General features: G+C 37.6%; 1 protein-coding gene across 1 annotated transcript in view; it reads left to right on the top strand.

Moving 5' to 3' along the window:
- Positions 1–19,329, top strand: part of FAM185A (family with sequence similarity 185 member A) — a 40,048-nt gene that overhangs the window by 15,888 nt on the left and 4,831 nt on the right. Inside the window, exons 5-7 of the mRNA XM_065644968.1 lie at positions 4,356–4,398; positions 11,613–11,708; positions 13,801–13,935. Of these exons, the coding sequence (XP_065501040.1) occupies positions 4,356–4,398; positions 11,613–11,708; positions 13,801–13,935 (274 nt within the window). The remainder of the gene's footprint in view (positions 1–4,355; positions 4,399–11,612; positions 11,709–13,800; positions 13,936–19,329) is intronic.

The raw sequence follows: 19,329 nt of genomic DNA on the forward strand, positions 1-19,329 counted from the left end.
AACAGCAGCCAAGGCTGGAATCTGGTGTGGTCTTCTAGTTTAACAAAATTCACACTGAATTCTGACTGTGCTGTAATTCATTTGTGGTGATTTAACATTAAATAAAACAAACTGGAGGGTGTACAAAAAGTGAAAATTACTCAGGTCAGAGTTCCAGATTTCCAGCCATATGTCTTTTAAACAATCTGCTGCGATTTCTTAGCAATTTTGTGTTGTCATATTACTTGGGAAATTCCTCTTGTTGCTTCCTTGAAGGAGCAACTCCTTTGTCCATTTATAGTAAACTTAAAAATGGTTTATAAACCTGTTAGGTAAAGTTCACTTCAGCATGCATAGGCAGAAATAAGAAATTCTTTTCTTGTTATTGTGTTTTTCTAATATGTAGCCTGTATTGTTACGAGTACTTCCGTCTGATAAGCTGTTTTTGTTTTATTTCCTTAACTTCAAACTGATAGAATGATACTGTGGAGTGATCAGTTTCTGAGCATGTTCATGCCTCTGTGCATGTCCAAAAGCTTATTTTTGTTTTCTTGGTACAAAAATTAAATTATAACTGTGATAGTTAGTGACTTACATCTTTAGTAATGCTTCATAGTCATTTAGCTGAGAAACAATGTGAAAACAAACAGAATTGTGTCCAAATTATACAGACATTTTTATGTTATTTCAGGATTATTTTCATGAGCTCTCTACTAAATGGGTCTGGAACACCTAATGTTATTTTAGCTGTTTCTTTTAAAAACAATTGCATGTTAACATTTGCTTGGTACTTCTAGTCTGCTTTTTCAGAAAAAATATTTTCTGCAAATCATCATGACCCTCAATCATATTAATAATAAGAGCAAATACTTTTAAAGTCTTTTATTATATTGCATATATCTATACACACACAAACAAATAAACAAATTAGTGGAAGAAAGAAACTCCTGTTATAATGTTTTGTTAGAAAAAAATTGGTCACTTTCACTTCTAGTCTTTGCTCATGAGGTGGCTCAATTTTAGTAGTAGCTCTGTTTGCAAATACTTGGTCAGATGGTTTATTGGGCAATTAAGTCCACTATTTCCCTACAGCTGACACTATGCTGATATTATAGTTGGCATACAATCTGCACATCTGCGCACAAAACTGAGCTAGACTTCATTGCTTTTGCACTGGGAACTTTGAAGTCTGGGCAACACAAACTTTACAAACCTGCCTGAGACCCACTTTGTAGCTGAATCTTGGGCTGTATCATTCTAATGCTGTCAGTGGCCAAGGTTTCTTAATTGCTCCTTTGCATGCTTCATACTTCTACAGCAAATTAATAATGCATTATTTGGAAGAAACTGGTTTTGAGACATTTTCATCAGTTTTCATAATAGGTGCTAGGGGTGCCATGGACGCTTGAAAAACAAAATGGCAAGAGCTCCAAGACTGAGAAATTTTCTATTTTATCCAAGGGGCAATAACATTATAGTAAAACTTCTCCACAGAGGGGGACATAGGGGAAAAAAGACACTCCTCTTTGCAAGTGTGTCTGTCTTGACTGGAAAGCCCAAAATTGGACACAGTCTTCCAAATGGCAGTCTCACAAGAGGGCTTTACCTGCTGGCTATACTCTTGGTCATACAGCTCAGTGTGCAGTTGACCTTCTTTACTGACTCATACTGAAGCTGATGTCCAGCAGGATGCCCATGCCTTTGCCATGCAAAGCTTCTTTGCAGACAGTCTACACTCAAGTTTTACTGCTTTATAGGGATGATTTGTCTCATGTGCAGGACTTTATATTTGCTTTTGACCTCTTCTTCTGTCATAGTCTAGTAACTATTTCATTATGTGAGAGAAACACACTGGAAAACACGGTTATGGAAGTTTCTTTGTATATTTACACGCTAACTAATATATAGGAAGAGGTGAACATATAGCTGTTTTATCCTGTCAGTGACCTGAATAAGACCAAGTAGAAAATCTGTACTGTTTTGAAGGTAGTGGAGTATAATGCATGAGTGTGGCACTCTGTAATCCCTTCTGAAAAGAATCTGCTAGACCAAAGTGTGTTCCATAAATTTCAGCTGTGTTTCTGGATTTCACTCTATATGAAGTGGGATTGTAGAAATTAATTTTATTTTTGTTCCCTTTTAGGCGTGTCTCTGCTTTAGTCTGATACAAATTTAAAATGCAAAGTCAAAGTGATAAAAAGCTGCATGGTGGTTTGTTTGGGTTGTTTGTTGGTTTGGTTTTTTTTTTGTTAATCAGAATAACCCTGACACATGGAGAGCCTTAAACAAATTGAAGGGATGGAAATAATACAATGTAAAGTGATGCCCTTATTTATATCCTAAAGGCCATCTTTTGCCCTGGTCCTATACTGATCCTGACTTGTAATGCTGTAGTTTAAAGTTTTATAGTGTTTATGGAGAAGGAAATCTTGTACATGATAGAAAATGTAACTATTTCTTCAGAAGCAATAAAAAAACCCTCTAAGCCACTTTCATCAAGATTCTGTTAAAACTGTTATATTTTGGACTTTTATAGTATTGCACTACAATGCTGAAGTCAGTTGGATATAATAAAAAAAGTAGAAATTACCTCTAGTCAGGGCTTTCTGTATCCTTGATTTGTCCTAAGAATACTTGGCTAGCTTAATTTTAAGTGTTGACCTCCATGGAACACCTACACAACCAAAAGTACACCTCTGCACCCTGTCTGTAGACATGGCAGGTTACAACACACAGGACGTTCCTATCTGCTTTAAAAGCAACTTTTGTTCCAGCTAAATGTTTGAAGTGAGCCTATCACACTAATATGTTTGTTACACAACCTTAGTCTTATCTGCCATATAAGTTTGTAGTTAATAGGAGTTTGATTTCTAAATGTTTAATATTTTTCAAGGACCTACTCATCAAAATGGAAGCAAACTCAGAAAAACGAAGAACAGACCAGCAGTTTCACAAGTCCCAGGGGCTATATTCAGAGTATAATCCAGCTTCAGCTCTATGGGAGTTGCTAGCTGATAAAACCCTAGGCTTTTTTGTAGGTGGTACAAAAAAAGTACTAGTCATGATAGAATGGGGAAAAGGATGGGATAATTATAGTGTGCCTTTTAAAAACAGCAAACAGTAAAGCCAAATGTCTCTCAAGTTCATTGAAATAAGGTTTTGTTTCAACTCTTGATTTTCAGAACTCCAAAGTATTTTGTACACTATGTGCTTGAAATGATGGATTTAAGACAATTGATGATAGGCTGCTTTTCTGGCTTTCAGCCCATGGACCACTAAGAAAAACACAAGTCATATACAGTGGAATGCATTCTGCCCTAATGGCTGTTTACTACTGTGTAACTACCAAAGATGGGTGCAGAGCTTGGTTTTTGCAAATTTTTAAATTTTTTGAAAGCCTTTAAATTTTATTACTAAATGACTCTGATCAATTTTTTTTTATCCTTCTGGAAGGATGAGGGAGTGGCAGGAATGACATTGTGGTTTAGTTTTTCAATTTAAGATTGTTTTTGTGAGACAATTATACATGTGTAACATACATGGGGCTATAGGAGTTTCTACCAACTCGTTGGACTGCTAGTAGTATAGATGACTTTTCTGTTATGAGGTATACGTGTCCTTCCAGGTTCTCTTGATGCAATAGGTAAGGGGGAAGAGTATGTATTCTGGGATTTAGAAGGCTAAAACACCAGTGCGTGTTCAAAGTAATGCAAGTTCGGCAGGATACCATTCTACATTTTATGCCTCATATACTCTTTTGTTTGATGTTCTCCGGTTTGTCCAACAGACTCTACTCTTACTGAGGTCAATGAAAAGCATTAACAAGGGATCATCATGCACATAAGTTTGGAGAGGGTAGGTAATATTCAGTGAGTCCAGGAGGTAGACTTAGGGGATAACGCAAAAAATCTCCTCTGGTGAAGGGATGGGGCGTGTATGTATATAAAAGAGGAAAATAGAAACAGTTTATTTTATCCTATTAAACTACTCAAATATTCCATAGTGCTGTTGCAGGCATCAGATCAATTAAAGAAAAAAAAGGGTGGCCCAAAATAAAATTTAAAAATATTATGCTTTAGCCTTGCAATGCCCCTCTGCTTTTTTCTTCCTTACATCCAGTCTGTGTCTTTAAGCTTTAATCAGAGTGTTTTTCTTGTTTGGAATCACTTCATTGTTATCACGTGTTGAGATTTTTGTTTGTAAAGCAATAATATTCAAGCAATAGAACTGGTGTGCTATTTTGCTTTTATATGCAAATCAGACATACTACAACTATAATGCCTTTGTATAGGATCACATTACTTAGCCTTTATGATTTCAGAAACCAATTAAATAATGTGCTTTTAATATTTCTCCCCCCTTTTTTTTTCCTAACAGGTAACACCAGCCTTCAGACCAAAACAGGGAGTATCACAGTAGGTAAGTTTTATCTTCTGAGATATTTTTTCACTTTTCCCTTCTTTCTAAAAGCTAATATTCATAAGGAGAATAAAAAGGGGGCAATTCCTCACAGATGTTTCTGCCCTCTTTTCAGGAGTAGCACTGACAGGTGCACAGCTGAACGTGATCCTTTCCAAACTTGACTGGTTTTTTGCAGTTGGGCAAGACACACTGTCTGGCTTTTGATACCACAGTACCTGCTGGCCTTTGCACAAGTTAGACTGAGTCTAGGTGTCATCTTTTAGATTAAAATGGGAGGAAAGGACATGAGAAAAGACTAAACTTGCATCAAATGCAATCATTTTGCCTTAAACCTAGTTCTCTCTCTTACATTTGTTGATATCAATGATTAGCCATGTATAATTTTTATATCACAAAGCGTTAATCATTGATGTATTACATACTGGAGGGGGACTGGGGCTTGTGATAATTTAAACATTTCCAAACCATTATGCTAATCATTGTTTCCCCTTCAGAAATAAAAACAGCTCAAATTTTTTTTCAAGAACATGAGCTTTTATACAACAGGATAACTCAGAGTTATCCATTGTGATATACATTATATCAGTTGCATTATTCTAATAAAATATTGGGGCCCTTCCTTTGCCCATTTTATAGTTCATCAACACAAGTGAGAAACTCAAATTCTGATTATTTCTATGGCAGAAAACTGAAGTAACAGAATCATAGACAAGGCTCAGTGTATCTTGAAAACAGACAGAAGGATTTCCCCTTCTGTAAATAACTTGGTTACAGGCCCAGATCCCAAAGACTTTTGGTAATGGTAGTAGCCATAGTCACTCACTAAGTGTTGTTCGGGGCCAAGCTGTACTGTTACCACTCTTCTTATGTTTCTAAGTGATCTATGTTAACAGTCCTGGAAAATGAATGCAATACACATTCTTATGAGTTAGTCATTAAACCACAGAATTAAATTAAGCTTGCTAGTCTGTTTTTCCTTCTGTTAAATAAACTCATAGAAGATGAAGAGTATTTAAATAACGGTTTCTTAACACAGGAGGTAGCTTTTTTCCATCAACAGATAATGATCATTTTCCTTAATTAATCAGGTTCAGCTTTAACACTGAGACACACCTTCCAGTTGAATAAACTTTATATTTTAGATTTCAATTCTGAAAGTGCTAGTTAGACACTTAATCTCTTCCTAAAGGGCATTAAACATCCTTTAGGTTTTTATGGATTTTTTCCAAAGGCAAGTAACTTTTAAGATCAAGTGGTTCAACTCTTAAAAGCTTCAGAAAGAAAATGTGAAGTTTTAAGTGAAAGGTTTTTGTGTATGAAAAAAAATATACCACAAGATATTTTTTTCAATTTCCAGAGACCTAACATGGTTTTGCTGATAGAAACAGGAAGAACAACTCACATCTTCCAACTTCTGTGGGTGGGTTTTCATAGGGATGAAAGTAACTTTCTCCAGAAGTAACTGGAGAAAGAATTTTATCAGTTAACTTGAAAAAAATGCACTAATCTCTCGATTTTTGGGGATGTATCCTTAGCTTTTTAGAGACTTATTTAGAAGTCAAACTAAAACATAACTGAGAGTGCTAGACTTTTTTTTAAATTGAAATATTTGGGGGAAAATACAAGTGACTGTATTGACACTTTATTTTTGTATAATTCTGCATTAAAATGGGAAACTGCTGTTGTCTCTCGCTCCCTTTAATTTTCTGCCTTTTTATTATTTATAGAATAGCTTGATTTAATTTGTGTTTTGAGTTTTGTGTGTGTGGTGTTTTGTTTTTTTTAAATTTTGGTATTACTGGTTTGTGTAAATGTATTTTTGGTTTTTTAAGACTGTCCAAAATTCAGTACTATTTTAAGTGTCTGGCATATGGCAGTGTTTCACACTGACTTTGTTAAAATATTAAGTAGGGATTAATCCATTTTTTTTTTTCTGTACCGTGAGCTTTGCTAGTAACTAACAAATTGTTTTCTAACCCTGTACCAGAAGCTTTCTTCTTCTAACAAATGTTCTACAGGTTTTGAGTGACGTCTTAATTGAAAACAACCAGACCTATTTTTACTTCTAGTTTAAGTTACTGTTTAAAGTAGTCATTAGAAATCTGAATAATATTACAAAAGGTAATAGAGTATTTTGGTTTTAGAACTAGCTTAGTCTTTTAAATTTTTATTTGGTAAATTCTTAGAAAAACTCATGTTAGAAGAAGCTTCAGGAGGCTGCAGAATCATGGAATTATGAGGTTGGAAGGGACTTCTGGGGGTCATCTTGTCCAGCCCCCCTGCTCAAGCAGTGTCTAGTCTGCAGCCTCCTGCTCAAAGCTGTCCCAGCTATGAGGTTGCTCAGGGCTTTATCCTGTGGCCTGAACACCTCCAAGGATGGAGACCGTACAGCCTCCCTGGGCAAACTGTTCACTGCTTGATTGTCCTTGGGGTTAAAAAGATTTTTTTTCCTTCTATCCAGACTGAAACTCTTGTTTCAGCTTGTGCCTATTGTCTATTTTTCTGTCCTCATGCACCACTCTGAGGAGCCTGCTCTTGTCGTCTTAATCTCCTGGCGGATATGAGGGGGCTGCTGTCAGGTCCTGAAGCAATCTGTGCTCCAGGCCAAGCAAGCCCTCACCCCTCAGCCTCTTCTGCTGGGGAGGGTGCTCCATGTCCTGACTATCACAGGGCTTCTCTGCTGAATTCACTCCAGTTTATTGATGCTTCCCTTCTCCTGGGAGCCCAAACACCAGATGCTGTATCCCAGGTGTAATGTAGTGAATGCTGAGTAGAGGGGGATAATCCCTTCCTTTGATACACTGGCCATGCCCCAGGTAATGCTGCCAGGTATACTGTTGGACTTCTGTTCTGCCAGGGCTCATGTTCAGTCTTGCCAGCTTTTGCTTATTTCTCAATGTTATTGGTATGGTCTGATTATATATTCTCTGCTGCCAAGCCAAACTTTCCCCTACCAGCTCCAAAAAACCCCCGTTTTTCATTGCTGGATGACTTATGTTAAACCCAATTTTTCACTGAAGAAATGCATCTTCTGTGTTTGGTATAGTCAGAAATGGTAAAGCTTATGGTGGTTGTTTTGTTTCAGAGTTGAGGAAACAACCTTAACCAGCTTATGGGCAGCAGGGACTCACTCTGGCAAGGAAAACTGTACATTGAGCTCCAATAAACTGAATCTCTTTTTTTAATATGTTGGTGTCAGTTTGCCTTATTTTACTAATTCATTCTTCAGTAACCCACACTGGATGACCTAAAGACTTCAGTGACTTGCTGTGATGCCCACTGTCTGAAATCAACAGAAACGTAACAGTTAAGAACATTTTCAACTTTCTAAAAATCATAAATTTGAGTATAGTGCTGAGGTCTTTCATTGTGATGAGAGAATAAGACAACTTCATAGTACTGAGACAAAACACTGAAGTTTTATTTTAAGAAGGGAACAAATTATGGAAAAGTTATCATATTTAAGACAGTTTTGGATGACTGAAAACATAAAACAGTGGACAACTCAATGTATTTAGAAATAATGCTGTGAGTTTTGTTTTGAGAATTCAATTTTTAGTATGTGATCTAGTGAATTTTTAACTTAAAACCCCATTTCTGAATTCTACTAAAGGCATTTACTGTACTTCATAAAGTACAACTCTTGAGTGCTTTCTTTAAAAAAAAAAATAAATTAGCCATGCACACACTTGTCTCTTAATAGCAATTAGTTCTATTGATCTAGTCCTTAACATACTTCAAGCAGATGGCAGTGTTCTGGCTCTTAAGTGTCCTTTGTCTTTCAACCTTGTATCTACCTTCAGCTTCTGTGATCTGCTGCTGACAGACCTGTCTTTTTTTTTTTTTTTTCCTGCATTGCCCCTGTGCTATTTTTCCATACCATTCTATACTAAGGGTGCTGCTCTCCAGCCAGGTTGGAATCAGCTTTTTCTTATCCCTCAGGCGTTGGATTATGAAAAATGAAAGCTTGGATAAAAAGTCCACTATCAGTTGACATCCACTGAGTTACTGCTTGGTTTTATTGTCAGTCTTTGTTTCCATGTTCCCCTTCTCTTTCTTTGTGTCCTTTTGAATGCAGATTATAGAGCATTCTGGACAGAGCTTATATCCTGGAGAAACTACTTCTAAAAACTGGAACATACAGGAAAAAATAGCTGCTGCCTGAGAACAACAGGATTTTCTCTGCAGCTTAAAAGAATAAAATTTATTTCTGTACGTGTTCTATTAGCAATAAACATTTCTGATGTCACATCATGTATGTTTTATAGCATATGATATCATGATGCTAAAGATTCTCGATGTTGTAACAGAAGTACCTAAGTTTATATCGGTTTTGGAGCAATATTTTTTTTTTACTCTTGATAAGACATATATTTTATACTTGTAGAATGTGTATTTTGCTATAGTTGTCAATACCTATTTGTTCGTAGCAGAAAAGGACGACACCACCCGTTTCATCCACAAATGGATATGTCTGTTCCAATACAGAGCTAACCAGTCTACATTCCAGACCGTAGAAATATAACTAGGCATCCAAGTATGATCCAACTCTAATAACTTTTAACAAGCAGTATTTTCCTACAGATATGATGTCTGAAAGTCATAGGATGCCACAAGTGGAAAAATAATTGATTTTTCTTAAAAATTGTTTCTGTCCCTCACTGGTTGGGGTGCACCAAAAGCTCTTGATAATTGAATCCAAAATGCTCTCTTATGTCTCATTAAGTACTATCACTATTATTTAATATACATTAGGTATGTTCTAAGATATGCAGTATCCTATAAGTATCAGGCTTGTTCATTATATTTCAAACATATATTTCCCTCTTATGCCACTCTTAATCTACTAAAATTTGGCTAATGAAGATTAAAATTCCATGATTTTAAATCAAGAGAACAAATCTGAAAGTCTGAACCTGTTCCGAGCTGGACTAATGTATTTGTCATCTTCCCAAAACAATGCTCTGCTTTCCCTTCAGTTGGTTTTTGGTTTGGTTTTTGGTTTTGTGGTGTTGCGTGTGTTTTGTTGTTTTTTACTTTCAAGGTGTATCTGTGCCGTGGTGAACCTACATCTACTGCCCTCTTCCTGCATTCTTTATTCTGTGTATACCATCTGCAAACAGAATCCAGTCATTCTCATGAAATTAGAATTCTTTACTATGTATATACCTAAATATAAAATTGAAAATCTGGAAAGGAACTCTGTTCAGTCTTGAAGTGGGGCTCATGGATTTGCAAAGGGCATCTTTCCACTGTGAAGAATCTCACAAGAGCTGCTTTTGCATTTGAAGAGTGGGAAGATAAAGGGTTCACTGGATAAATATTTGTCCCTGTAAAGTACCACCAGCCAGTGGTGCTGTACAGACTGTCAGCACTTGTTCACCCTGGAGAGGGTCGCTGTCCTGTCACAGGAGACTCTTTCTTCACAGTGCACATAAAGGAGCTAATTGCATGTTTTGTTTAAAGCAGAAGAATTATCAAGACTGGGTATTTCCTGTATCTGTTGCCAACGAAATGTCTGTCAAGGTTATGTGGAATCTCAGTGACTGACTGTTACTGAATTCGATTTGGAATATCTGCAAAAGTAGCTTTTGCATAAAACGTGGATTTATCACTACAAAATATTTTAATTTAAAAAATCGATTAGTATAAAATTTTTGTTTCAATGACTTCCATTTTCAAACTTAAAACATTTTTAAAAGTTATCAATAAAATGTTCTGTTGTGACTTACACAAGCAAAACTTTTTTTCCCCAGTTCACTAATTTCAGCTAATGAAGAGTTCATTTTTTTTCCTTCAGATTTCAAACAGAACTTCTTTAATCTACTGAGATGGGAAAAACTTTCCCATCCAATTCTGGTCATTACTGTTTTCTTATTAGTGAAAGACAGTCTCAGGTTCTCAGCTGACTAAATATGGTTTGGCTACTTTTTTTTTTAATTACTTTCCTCCAAAGGAATCAGTTTTAGCTGTGGGATAATAATCCCTTTCTATGTTTTTACTTTTGTGTGTAATACACTGATCTTCCACATCTGTGCTTGAGATCTGGCATCAGAAAAGCTCCAGATGAGTGTATTTAGAGCTGAAACTGTACAGCAAGCTTAAGGCATTAATGTTAGACATCCTTGCTATGATTAATCAATTCATTTTTCTCATTAATGTTTTTATTTTTAAAATGGGAAGTGTCAGTTTTGATTTTGTTACTTTAGTTCTGACAGTTTAACTGTGCTGCTTTTTCAGTGCAGATCCAGAAACTAAGAAAAACAGTCTCTAGCAGTATTGCAAGACTTCTTGCCGATACTCTAATTTCTAGCGGCATATCTAAAAAGATATTTTCCTGACTGCCTTTTGCTCACTTACATATGTAAATTTTTTATGCTTCTCTAGAGTGCTTCATAATTTCTTTGCGAGTTTTATCAGCTCTAAGTCTGTTCCAAAGTTAACTCTTTAAGACTTTACTGTAATATTATGGAAATGTGTGCATTTAAAACTGGGATACGTTTCAAGTAATTAAACACTACTTCTTGAGTATACAATTAGGGCTTCATAAAGGCTTTCTTTTTTTGAAAAGGTTTCTTCAGGAAGTTTTGTTACAAATTTCAGATAAGGTATAGAAGAAAATGTAGGTCTCTATTCCACAGCAAACAGCACACACTGCTATCCTATGTATGTTAAAGTGCAATAGTTATCTCAAACATTTGTTTAAAATTCAGATGTAGTGAATCAGACTTGACAAAGCCTGATAGCACAGTTCTGTGTACCAAGACATTACAGTGCACGATTGCTGCTCTTTGCATGGGGCAGCTTTCCTGGGTAAAGTTCTCCCTGCACAGAGTCTGAGCAAGTGAACTCTTTTGGAAACTAAAATAGGTCTTAGTATTCAAGTTTTGTGCTTGATCTCTGCACAAAGATGAATTCATCCTTGTGGAAAAAGGGGAGTGTTGTTGAGGCCTTGTAGATGCTACAAGTCCAGTAACAACTGCAGGGCTATGGCCTTGGGACCTGTGTATGCCACAATTCTGGACTGGGAAGGTAAATTTTGTTCTGAAACCTGTTTTTCTAAGATAAGTCTAATATTCAGAAATGAAATAAGATACTTGCCAAACATGGAAGTGTTGACAAAAACAGTTCAAAGCACAATGAAGGATTCTAGCACATTTTTATTTTAAAAGAGTGAATGATACACAAATTGTTTTATTTTTCTTTTTTAGATTCGTCAGATGGAAGTCTAAAAGCTTCTACACATCATGGGGCAATAGATGTTTACGTCAGTCAATTAAAAAAAGTGGATCTGAAATCCCAGAAAGGTTAGCAAACTAAAACAAATATTTTTTGTGGCAGCTTATGATGTAAAAGAAAAGAGGGTAAGGGATATTTTTATCTGTCTGGAAAACTTGAGTGCGTTTGCCTATCTACATTTGGTTTTACCTCGTTATTAGAATATGTGTATGAATACTTATAATCTGGTAAATTCTGTAAAAAGTGATGAAACTTAAAATGGATTACAGAATTTTTGTATTTTTCAGTACTTTCTTTTTTTCTTGGCATCCTACCTGTCAGAATTGTGCAGAGTTGACTTGGGTTACAATCTTCCTTTGCCGTGCACACAGTTTACTCCGTGGTGCTGATATATGTATGTGCAGAGTGACAACCATCACATATTTACATTTCTTTTTCCTTTTCCTGGTCAAATGTCACATTGTTGAAATTGGAAGGCAGAAAAACAAAGATGAGAGGGCCTTACCCTACTGTTCCTCCTTTTTTCCTTTCCTGGTTACTTACTAGAATTTTACTTTTTAATTAAGAGCTCTCTCCTAAAGTTGGATTCATAGTTTTACAATATCATATCTTCTGAATGGCAAATAAGAAAGCCCTGAATACCTCCTAGTCCTAGTTTTGCAAAAAAACAAAACACAAAACAAAACAAAAACAAAAAACAAACAAACAAAAAACAAAAAAAAACCAAAACAAACCAAAAAAACCCCCACACTACAGCATTTCTATATTTCTATAATTGACTTTAACATCATGTCAGACACTTCAGGTGGTTTAAATGAACAGGGTATTTGGTACTTTGTTCTCTGAGAGGCAATGCCTGGGCTTTCTTGAAACCGAGCAGTTACTCAGAAGGGGAATAATGAAGGAAATACGTTGAAATCATTTCTGTGCCACTTGTACAAACTATTCTGGTTCCATTGGTGCAAAGGAATTTATTTTTATAGTATTTCCTAGTTACCTTTTGAGTCACTTAGTGGTAAATTGCATCTCTTTGAGTTAGTAGCAAAGAGGAATGTATTTAATAAAAGCTAATTAATACTATTTTCAAAGTATTGCCTGACCATCTCTTCTGGCAGCACAGTTTAGTAAAGGCAAAGTTGATGAAGTTCTGTTTTCATTTACCCCGTAAATTCAAAGTTACTGCTGACAGCTGCAGTGTAGAAAATGTCCCATTCGTGATAAATTAGCTGCATGTGTGTTGGATTTTGTGAGTCACATCACAGAGCAACTCTCCAAGGAGGACCCAAAGTTGAAGACCTTTTCCCTTTCTTATCTTAATTTTTTTGTGTATCCAGCAAAATTGAGGCCTAAATTATACTGGCAGTTATTTGTTCATCAGGATTGTTACAGGCAAAAGATTCTGCTGAATTTAAATTTCATAGCTAGGGTTGCTTTCTGACTGCTACTTACTTGTTATCAGTTTTCTTATTGAAAAGAAATATTGTGTTTAAAGAAACTTTTTTTCTAAAGTGAAAGTTGGAATTGGGCAAAAACTTGGAGCATGTATGCAGAAAGTGTATTCTGAATTTTGGTAGGTTTTTGTTTTAATGTGTAGGGTGCAGCTTCCAAACACTGTGACTGAGTAATTCCAGATGTGACTAATGTGGGCAGGTTGGGGGCCCAGCATCTGCCTTCAGTCTGATGCATAGAAGCACGTATTTAGGGGATGCAGAAGTCAGAATTTCTGGTTTTAATCGCAAGGGTAGAATTATTCGGGCCACTAAAGCTGCGTTTTTACTAATAGTTTACATTTTAGTGATACATAGTGTGAACTGGTTAGCCGCTTTTGAGACTGCATCTGTTCAAGGCTGTGAACAGCTGGCCCTGGGCAGGAAAGCAAAGACAGTTGCTCACGTTAACAGTATGTGAGCAGCATCTCCCTTTTCCAGAGGAGTGGTGCTTTCATAATTTGCCATGCAGTGCTGGGATTAGTTGTCAAATCCAATCTCATGTCCTGCTTAGGAGTGTAAATATGCAGCTAGAAAATAAAACTAAAGTAATAATATTTGTGAGATCTATTAGTTTTGCTTCCCTTGATCATTCCTGTAGTTAGCTAAAAATTGTTTCTCATGCTTTGATCTGAATGTTAAATTAACTAGCTTTCATTTAAATTTATACCAGGTTCTATTACAGTCAAGGTACCTGCCTCTCTCAAAGCATATTTAGAGTTGTCTGGAAGAAAAGTGGATGTGAGCTCAGAGATCCAGTTAAAAGAAACACAGAGTGCCTCCAAAGACAATCACGTAACTATAAGTGGTAAGGCTTATTAATCTTGGCTTCCAATAAATGTGTCTGGCCTTAGTCAAAGGCATCCACGTTTCATTATGAGTTTATTGCTTTTGGCTTCTTGTTTTATCTGTTTCAGGTTCAGATGTTTGCTTGTGCCATTGTGTATTCCCCATGTTACTAGATGACTTTTTCATTTTGTTTGATAAATGACTTGTGAATGCAAACAACTGCTTCTCTAACAATGAAGTCTTAGAGCCAAATTCACGCTCAGCGTTATTCCAGTGAATTTGTGGGAGGCAATCCAGGGCTGAATTTGACCCATTGCTTTGTTGGCTTAGACAGCCACATAATAAATTACTAGGGAATGTCTGTTAAAAATATAATGAAAAGTTTTCTCCATATGTCTCTATTGGGTGGGAGGAGGAAGGGGTATATATGACATATGTGTAAACATACAGTATAAATTTTAAACAGTGCAGGTTAGGCTGAGAAATGATGGGTGGGAGAGAACTAGAAGAGAAGCAGAAGGAGCTGGAGCGTGGAAGAATAGAGAGTACATGGAAAGGTGCCTGCAATTACTGGAATCATTCTTCTAATGCAGTAAAAATGGAACTTGGGAATCCCAAGTCTTGCTGTTTCCTGCTTTAGAAAACCATTGTACAATTCATTGTCAGGGTGTTTCTCTCCTCCTCTCCAGACGTTAAGGCTGTTGCTGTTACCAATTACTCAGTTTGCTCAAGAGGAAGCAAACTAATGTGTCTGAAGGCTCCAGCTTTTTGAACATGTTATGTCAGTATGACCTGCTATGATAGCAAATTGGGTGAGGCTTTGAGTTTTTCTTTGGTCTTAAACCTAAGAAAATATGCACAAAACTTATTTTTGTCCTCTATGTAAGACAATAATCTCAAAGTCAGGAAATGTTAGAAGTGTGTGTACATAATTTTAATAAGTAGTCTGCTTATATGAAATAGATAGGTGTATCTCTTCCTGTCTTGACCAGTAACTAACATTTAACTTTCCTAGTGGTTATTAAATACAGGGGTTTTTAAAAAAAAAACATGGTTAGATATTCTCAGGCTAGAAACCTGTGGAAGGGCTCCAGATTCCAGGAAAGCTCTGTGGAATGAATTGCCTCAGCAATAAAACAACACATCTCCCAGCGAAGGAGGACCACTGGCCAGTCCATCATCTTGTTATTCTGGCAGCATTAAAGATAAGGCTGATGTTTCAGATATACACAGCTGAATGACTTCTCAGGTTTCACAACCCAGTCAGTGTTTATATAGGACACTCATCGCTGAAGCGGATGTGATTTTTCAACCCACCATTCTGTATGGAAATGGTCTTGGCTGTTGAGGTTAAAAGCGGCTGTAATTACTTAACCCTCAAATACACATATCCCAAAGGCATGGGAATCAGCAAGAATTATGCAGAGGCAACAGGATTAGGCCACTGATTATCAGTTGTTTAAAGAAGTTACAGCATTGCATGAAAGAAATCATTAAACATAGATCTAAATTGATCATAATACAGGTGAATGAAAAATATACCCTGGAACGGATTTTCTTCAGGATACAGTTCTGCCAAACTAGTCCTGGCCTGAAGTAAGATATCTTCATCTGTCTTTGTACCCAGTGTTTAGGTTTGAGTGTTTTCTCACATAATGTTACCAATGATTTATAGCAGCTCTCGCCTCCCTTTTCTTCACTGGTCAGTAAAAAGCAACAAACCTGAAGGGAGCTGAAGTAGTTGGTTTTAACATGTGCTTTGCTCCTTTTCTTACCCTTTTGAAAATGAGACCTTCTCTTCCTGCCAAGTCAGTAACATTCCTTTGGCATTGCAAGGGACGTGATTCCTGCTTCTCCTTCTCTTCACCTTATCCCATGGAGACAGTATATTCTTTCTGCAGGCCAAGCACTTGTTCCTTCAGTCTCAACCATCTCTTCTTAAAGTTGATATTTGAGAATTTTCTCGTACAAGTAGATTTTGAAATAATCATTTAATACTGTTTCTAAATCATTAAAACATCCACTGTTGAAGCATTAGGTACAGAGTCTATGGCTGTCCTTCTACTGCAACTACAGAAATGTAAAATGGAGAGAGAAGAGGGGTTTTGCCAAGTGGAAAAAGAATTATGTATCACAAGAGCATGGCAGATTAGATTTTTATGCTTCTGAGCTCAAAGGTTAGTTTAAAAATAAATGATATTTCAGAAACTGGCCAGTTCTCATGTGGATAACGCAGGAACCGGCTGCTTCCAGGAAGCTTTACTTGCCTCTGGGAATATTGAGAGATGTGGGAGAGGAGACTCTCCAGTGGGAAGACAGGGTAGAGTTCTGTGACTTGGGTAAACATGCACCCAGTCTATCACTGGCTCTAGGAAAACCATCCCTGCTGCTGTTACACTGGCTGCGATGTATGTTGTCACTGTGCTTCATGGCTCCCATTCCCTTGCAGAGTGGGGAGGTCAGTGCTACAGTCCCACAAACCAGGGTTTTGCAAGACAGCCAAGGAGCAAAGCAGGGTTTAGTCAAAGCAAGGAGATGAAAGCCTGGAGTGAGTGCTCCAGAGGCAGAGTGATGGGAGTGCGAAAAGGTGTTTTACCCTTTTAGAAAAAAGTGACTTTCCAGCAAAACTGGGACACTTGCAGAGAAAGGGAAGGAACTAGAGAGCAGTGCCAGGGAGTTTCCTGTTTGCAAGGATAAGGCATCTGTTTCCATTGACATCAGTAGGCACTCTTAGTAGTAGTATGGTATAGCAAAATGTGTTATAAAACCAGATTTTTCATGCTAAGCACTGGTCCAGCTTCCATCAGTGAAAGTGTTTGTTTGACAAGTTTGAGAGTGCTTGAGTAACTTCATTAATTTGTGATGGTAGTCCTGTCAAAGCATTCTTTTCCTTTCCCTGGCAAAGAGGGAAGCCCTTGCTGCTCAATGTCTGTGCCTTCACTGTGTCTCCAGGTCTGCCTGTATTCTTGAATCAGCTGATTTAAGAAGCCTGTAGAGATTTTCTTACCATATATAGTTCCAGATATAGTTAAGAGGAAGGGTAGTAGGCTAAAAAGTGTCAAATATTTAAGCAGAAAAGAAGCCTAGGAGACTAATGTCAAACATGCTGAAGAGTAAGGTTAAAATTCAGATAAACTTGATTTATATGCTTTTTAGGCCATCTTTCCAATAAGTCATTTTAAGTTCAAAGTATGAAGGTAGGAATAATTACATGTGTGGTCCCAAGAGGAGGAATATTTCAATAAAAACATCAGTAATCAGGAAACAATACTGTTACATGGTTAAAAAAAAATAGTGTATTAATATGTCTGTTCTGTAAAACTCAAAATAATCCCTTGGCTTTACATGTTGTTAGTAATACTTTGCTGGAATGTGTCCAGTTTTGAGCACTGTACTTCAAAAAAGGATGTGGACAACTGTAGAGATGCCAAAGGAGAACACATGATGAGAGGTCTAAAAACATGATTTATGAGGGAAGACTGAAAAAAGTGGTTTTGTCTAAAGAAGAGAAGACTGAGGGAAGATAAGATGCACTTTTCCAGTACTTAAGAAATTGCTGTAGAAATAAATAAATTCTTCTCTGTCCACTGGTGGTAGGACTAGAAATTATGATTTGACCTTATGGTAAAGAAAACTTAGCTATATAGTAAGATGAACTTGTCTGGTGAGGCCATAGGACTGTCAGTACTGTGGATGGGGCAGAACAGCCCAGGCAGGCACGTCGGGTTAATGCAGTGCATCCTCAGGAGGTGCTTTCAGACCTGTTTTCTTTTCTCTTGTCCTCAGCTGATGTGACCATCTGTTCCCACCCACTCCAAAGTAACTCAGAGGAAGGTTATGAGGCATGTAGGTGGATGAATTCGGAGACTAAATGAACACAGCAGGTGGGCACACTCCTGCCCACTTCCATTGCCAGCCCGTGTGTTGACAGCTGGAAGCTTGCTGGAAAAAGTCTTAAAATCATTGATATTTTCCTTGGATCTTTGTAGCCGATGGTGTCAATGTCCAAAACTAGTTGTCTGCAATATAACCTCTTTCTTTAAACCATGTAATTCTTTCATCTCTCAGTGGTGCCAGGGACTCATCTGATTCCAGATCTTTCTCCATTCCTGGCTCCAGTTCTAGCACCAAGTTCATATCCAGTGGAAACCTTTGACCTGATGCCATCCATCTGCTTGGTGCCACGTGAGCTTTTAACGTTGGCAGTCACTTACTCCATCTGGTTTTCAGCACTTGTGTGAATTTTGTTGGTACAAGTCCCACAGTGTCACAGGTGTTCCTCAGAGGCCATGGGTGTTTGTAGCATATTGTGTCTCCCTGTTCTTACTTTCTCAAGTTAGCAAACCAACCTCTTTGTATTTTTCTGTACTCTTACAAAGCACACACTCTTTGAGAATGATTGTCTTCTCCCAAGCTGAGACATGCCTGCTCCCCATGTCAACCAGCGTAACAACAGTTGCAGCAGTTAACAGGATTTTGACCTTTTGGTACTAATCCCACCCCGTCTACAGCACCAGAGCTTTGCTGAACCACATCTGAACAGTCGGAGCCATGCCTTCTGGTGACCATGCACACAGGCAATAGGACTCTCATGTTGACTTATGCCTTCCCACAGATGTCTATCCTGGCTATGCAGAGGAATCAACAGTTGTCTTCTCTAACTTCTTTTCTCCTGTGAAAGATTCCAGGTAGATGTTGTCTCTACCTTGCAGATTGATCTGGCATCCAATTATTCTTTTAATCACTGGAAACTCCTTAGATGACCTCTCCTCATGTGCCTCTGGAGAGAATCAGCCTGTCTATTTACCAGATTCCCTTGAAAAGATGGGTGTTGGTACCACTGTTCTATCTCTGACTTTCTGGGTTTCACTTAACTTCAAGTCTTTTCACTGCTTGGTTCTCCAGTAGATTGTGGCAAGAAGCACCTTTCCCCTTAAAACAATCATTCACTCAGGCATGCACTGAAATAAGGCTTTCATATCTGCCTGAGGTCAGATCTGGATTCCCATCTGGAACACAGGGGGTTTAGGCAGATGTTTCCTGCGTCCATGCCTTCAGGAATAACTTGTTTCTCACAGCTCACAGAATGGCTCCTCATCCAGTAGTACTGGGAGAGCAGCCGGTGAGGTGCTGTGGATGTGCCCTGGAGGATTGCTGCAAAGCCAGTGGGAAAGGAGAGAGCTGACTGCATGAGTCTCCTGCACTGTGTATGCTTCACAGACGCGTTTAACTCCTTTTGTTATCAGAAATTCTAGATTGTTTAAGGTAATTTGTGTCTTTAGCTGCATGGAGCTCCAGGGTTAAATAAGAACACAGCTGAAGGGACAGTGAATAATGTGAGGCAAGCAACTTGCCTTTAAAAGGGAGATAAGTGCAAGAGCTTGTGCTGTGGCAGTCTGCTCAGACTTCAGTT

The sequence above is a fragment of the Caloenas nicobarica genome, chromosome 1 (genome assembly GCF_036013445.1).
Source record: "Caloenas nicobarica isolate bCalNic1 chromosome 1, bCalNic1.hap1, whole genome shotgun sequence".
Classification (NCBI taxonomy): Eukaryota; Metazoa; Chordata; class Aves; order Columbiformes; family Columbidae; genus Caloenas; species Caloenas nicobarica.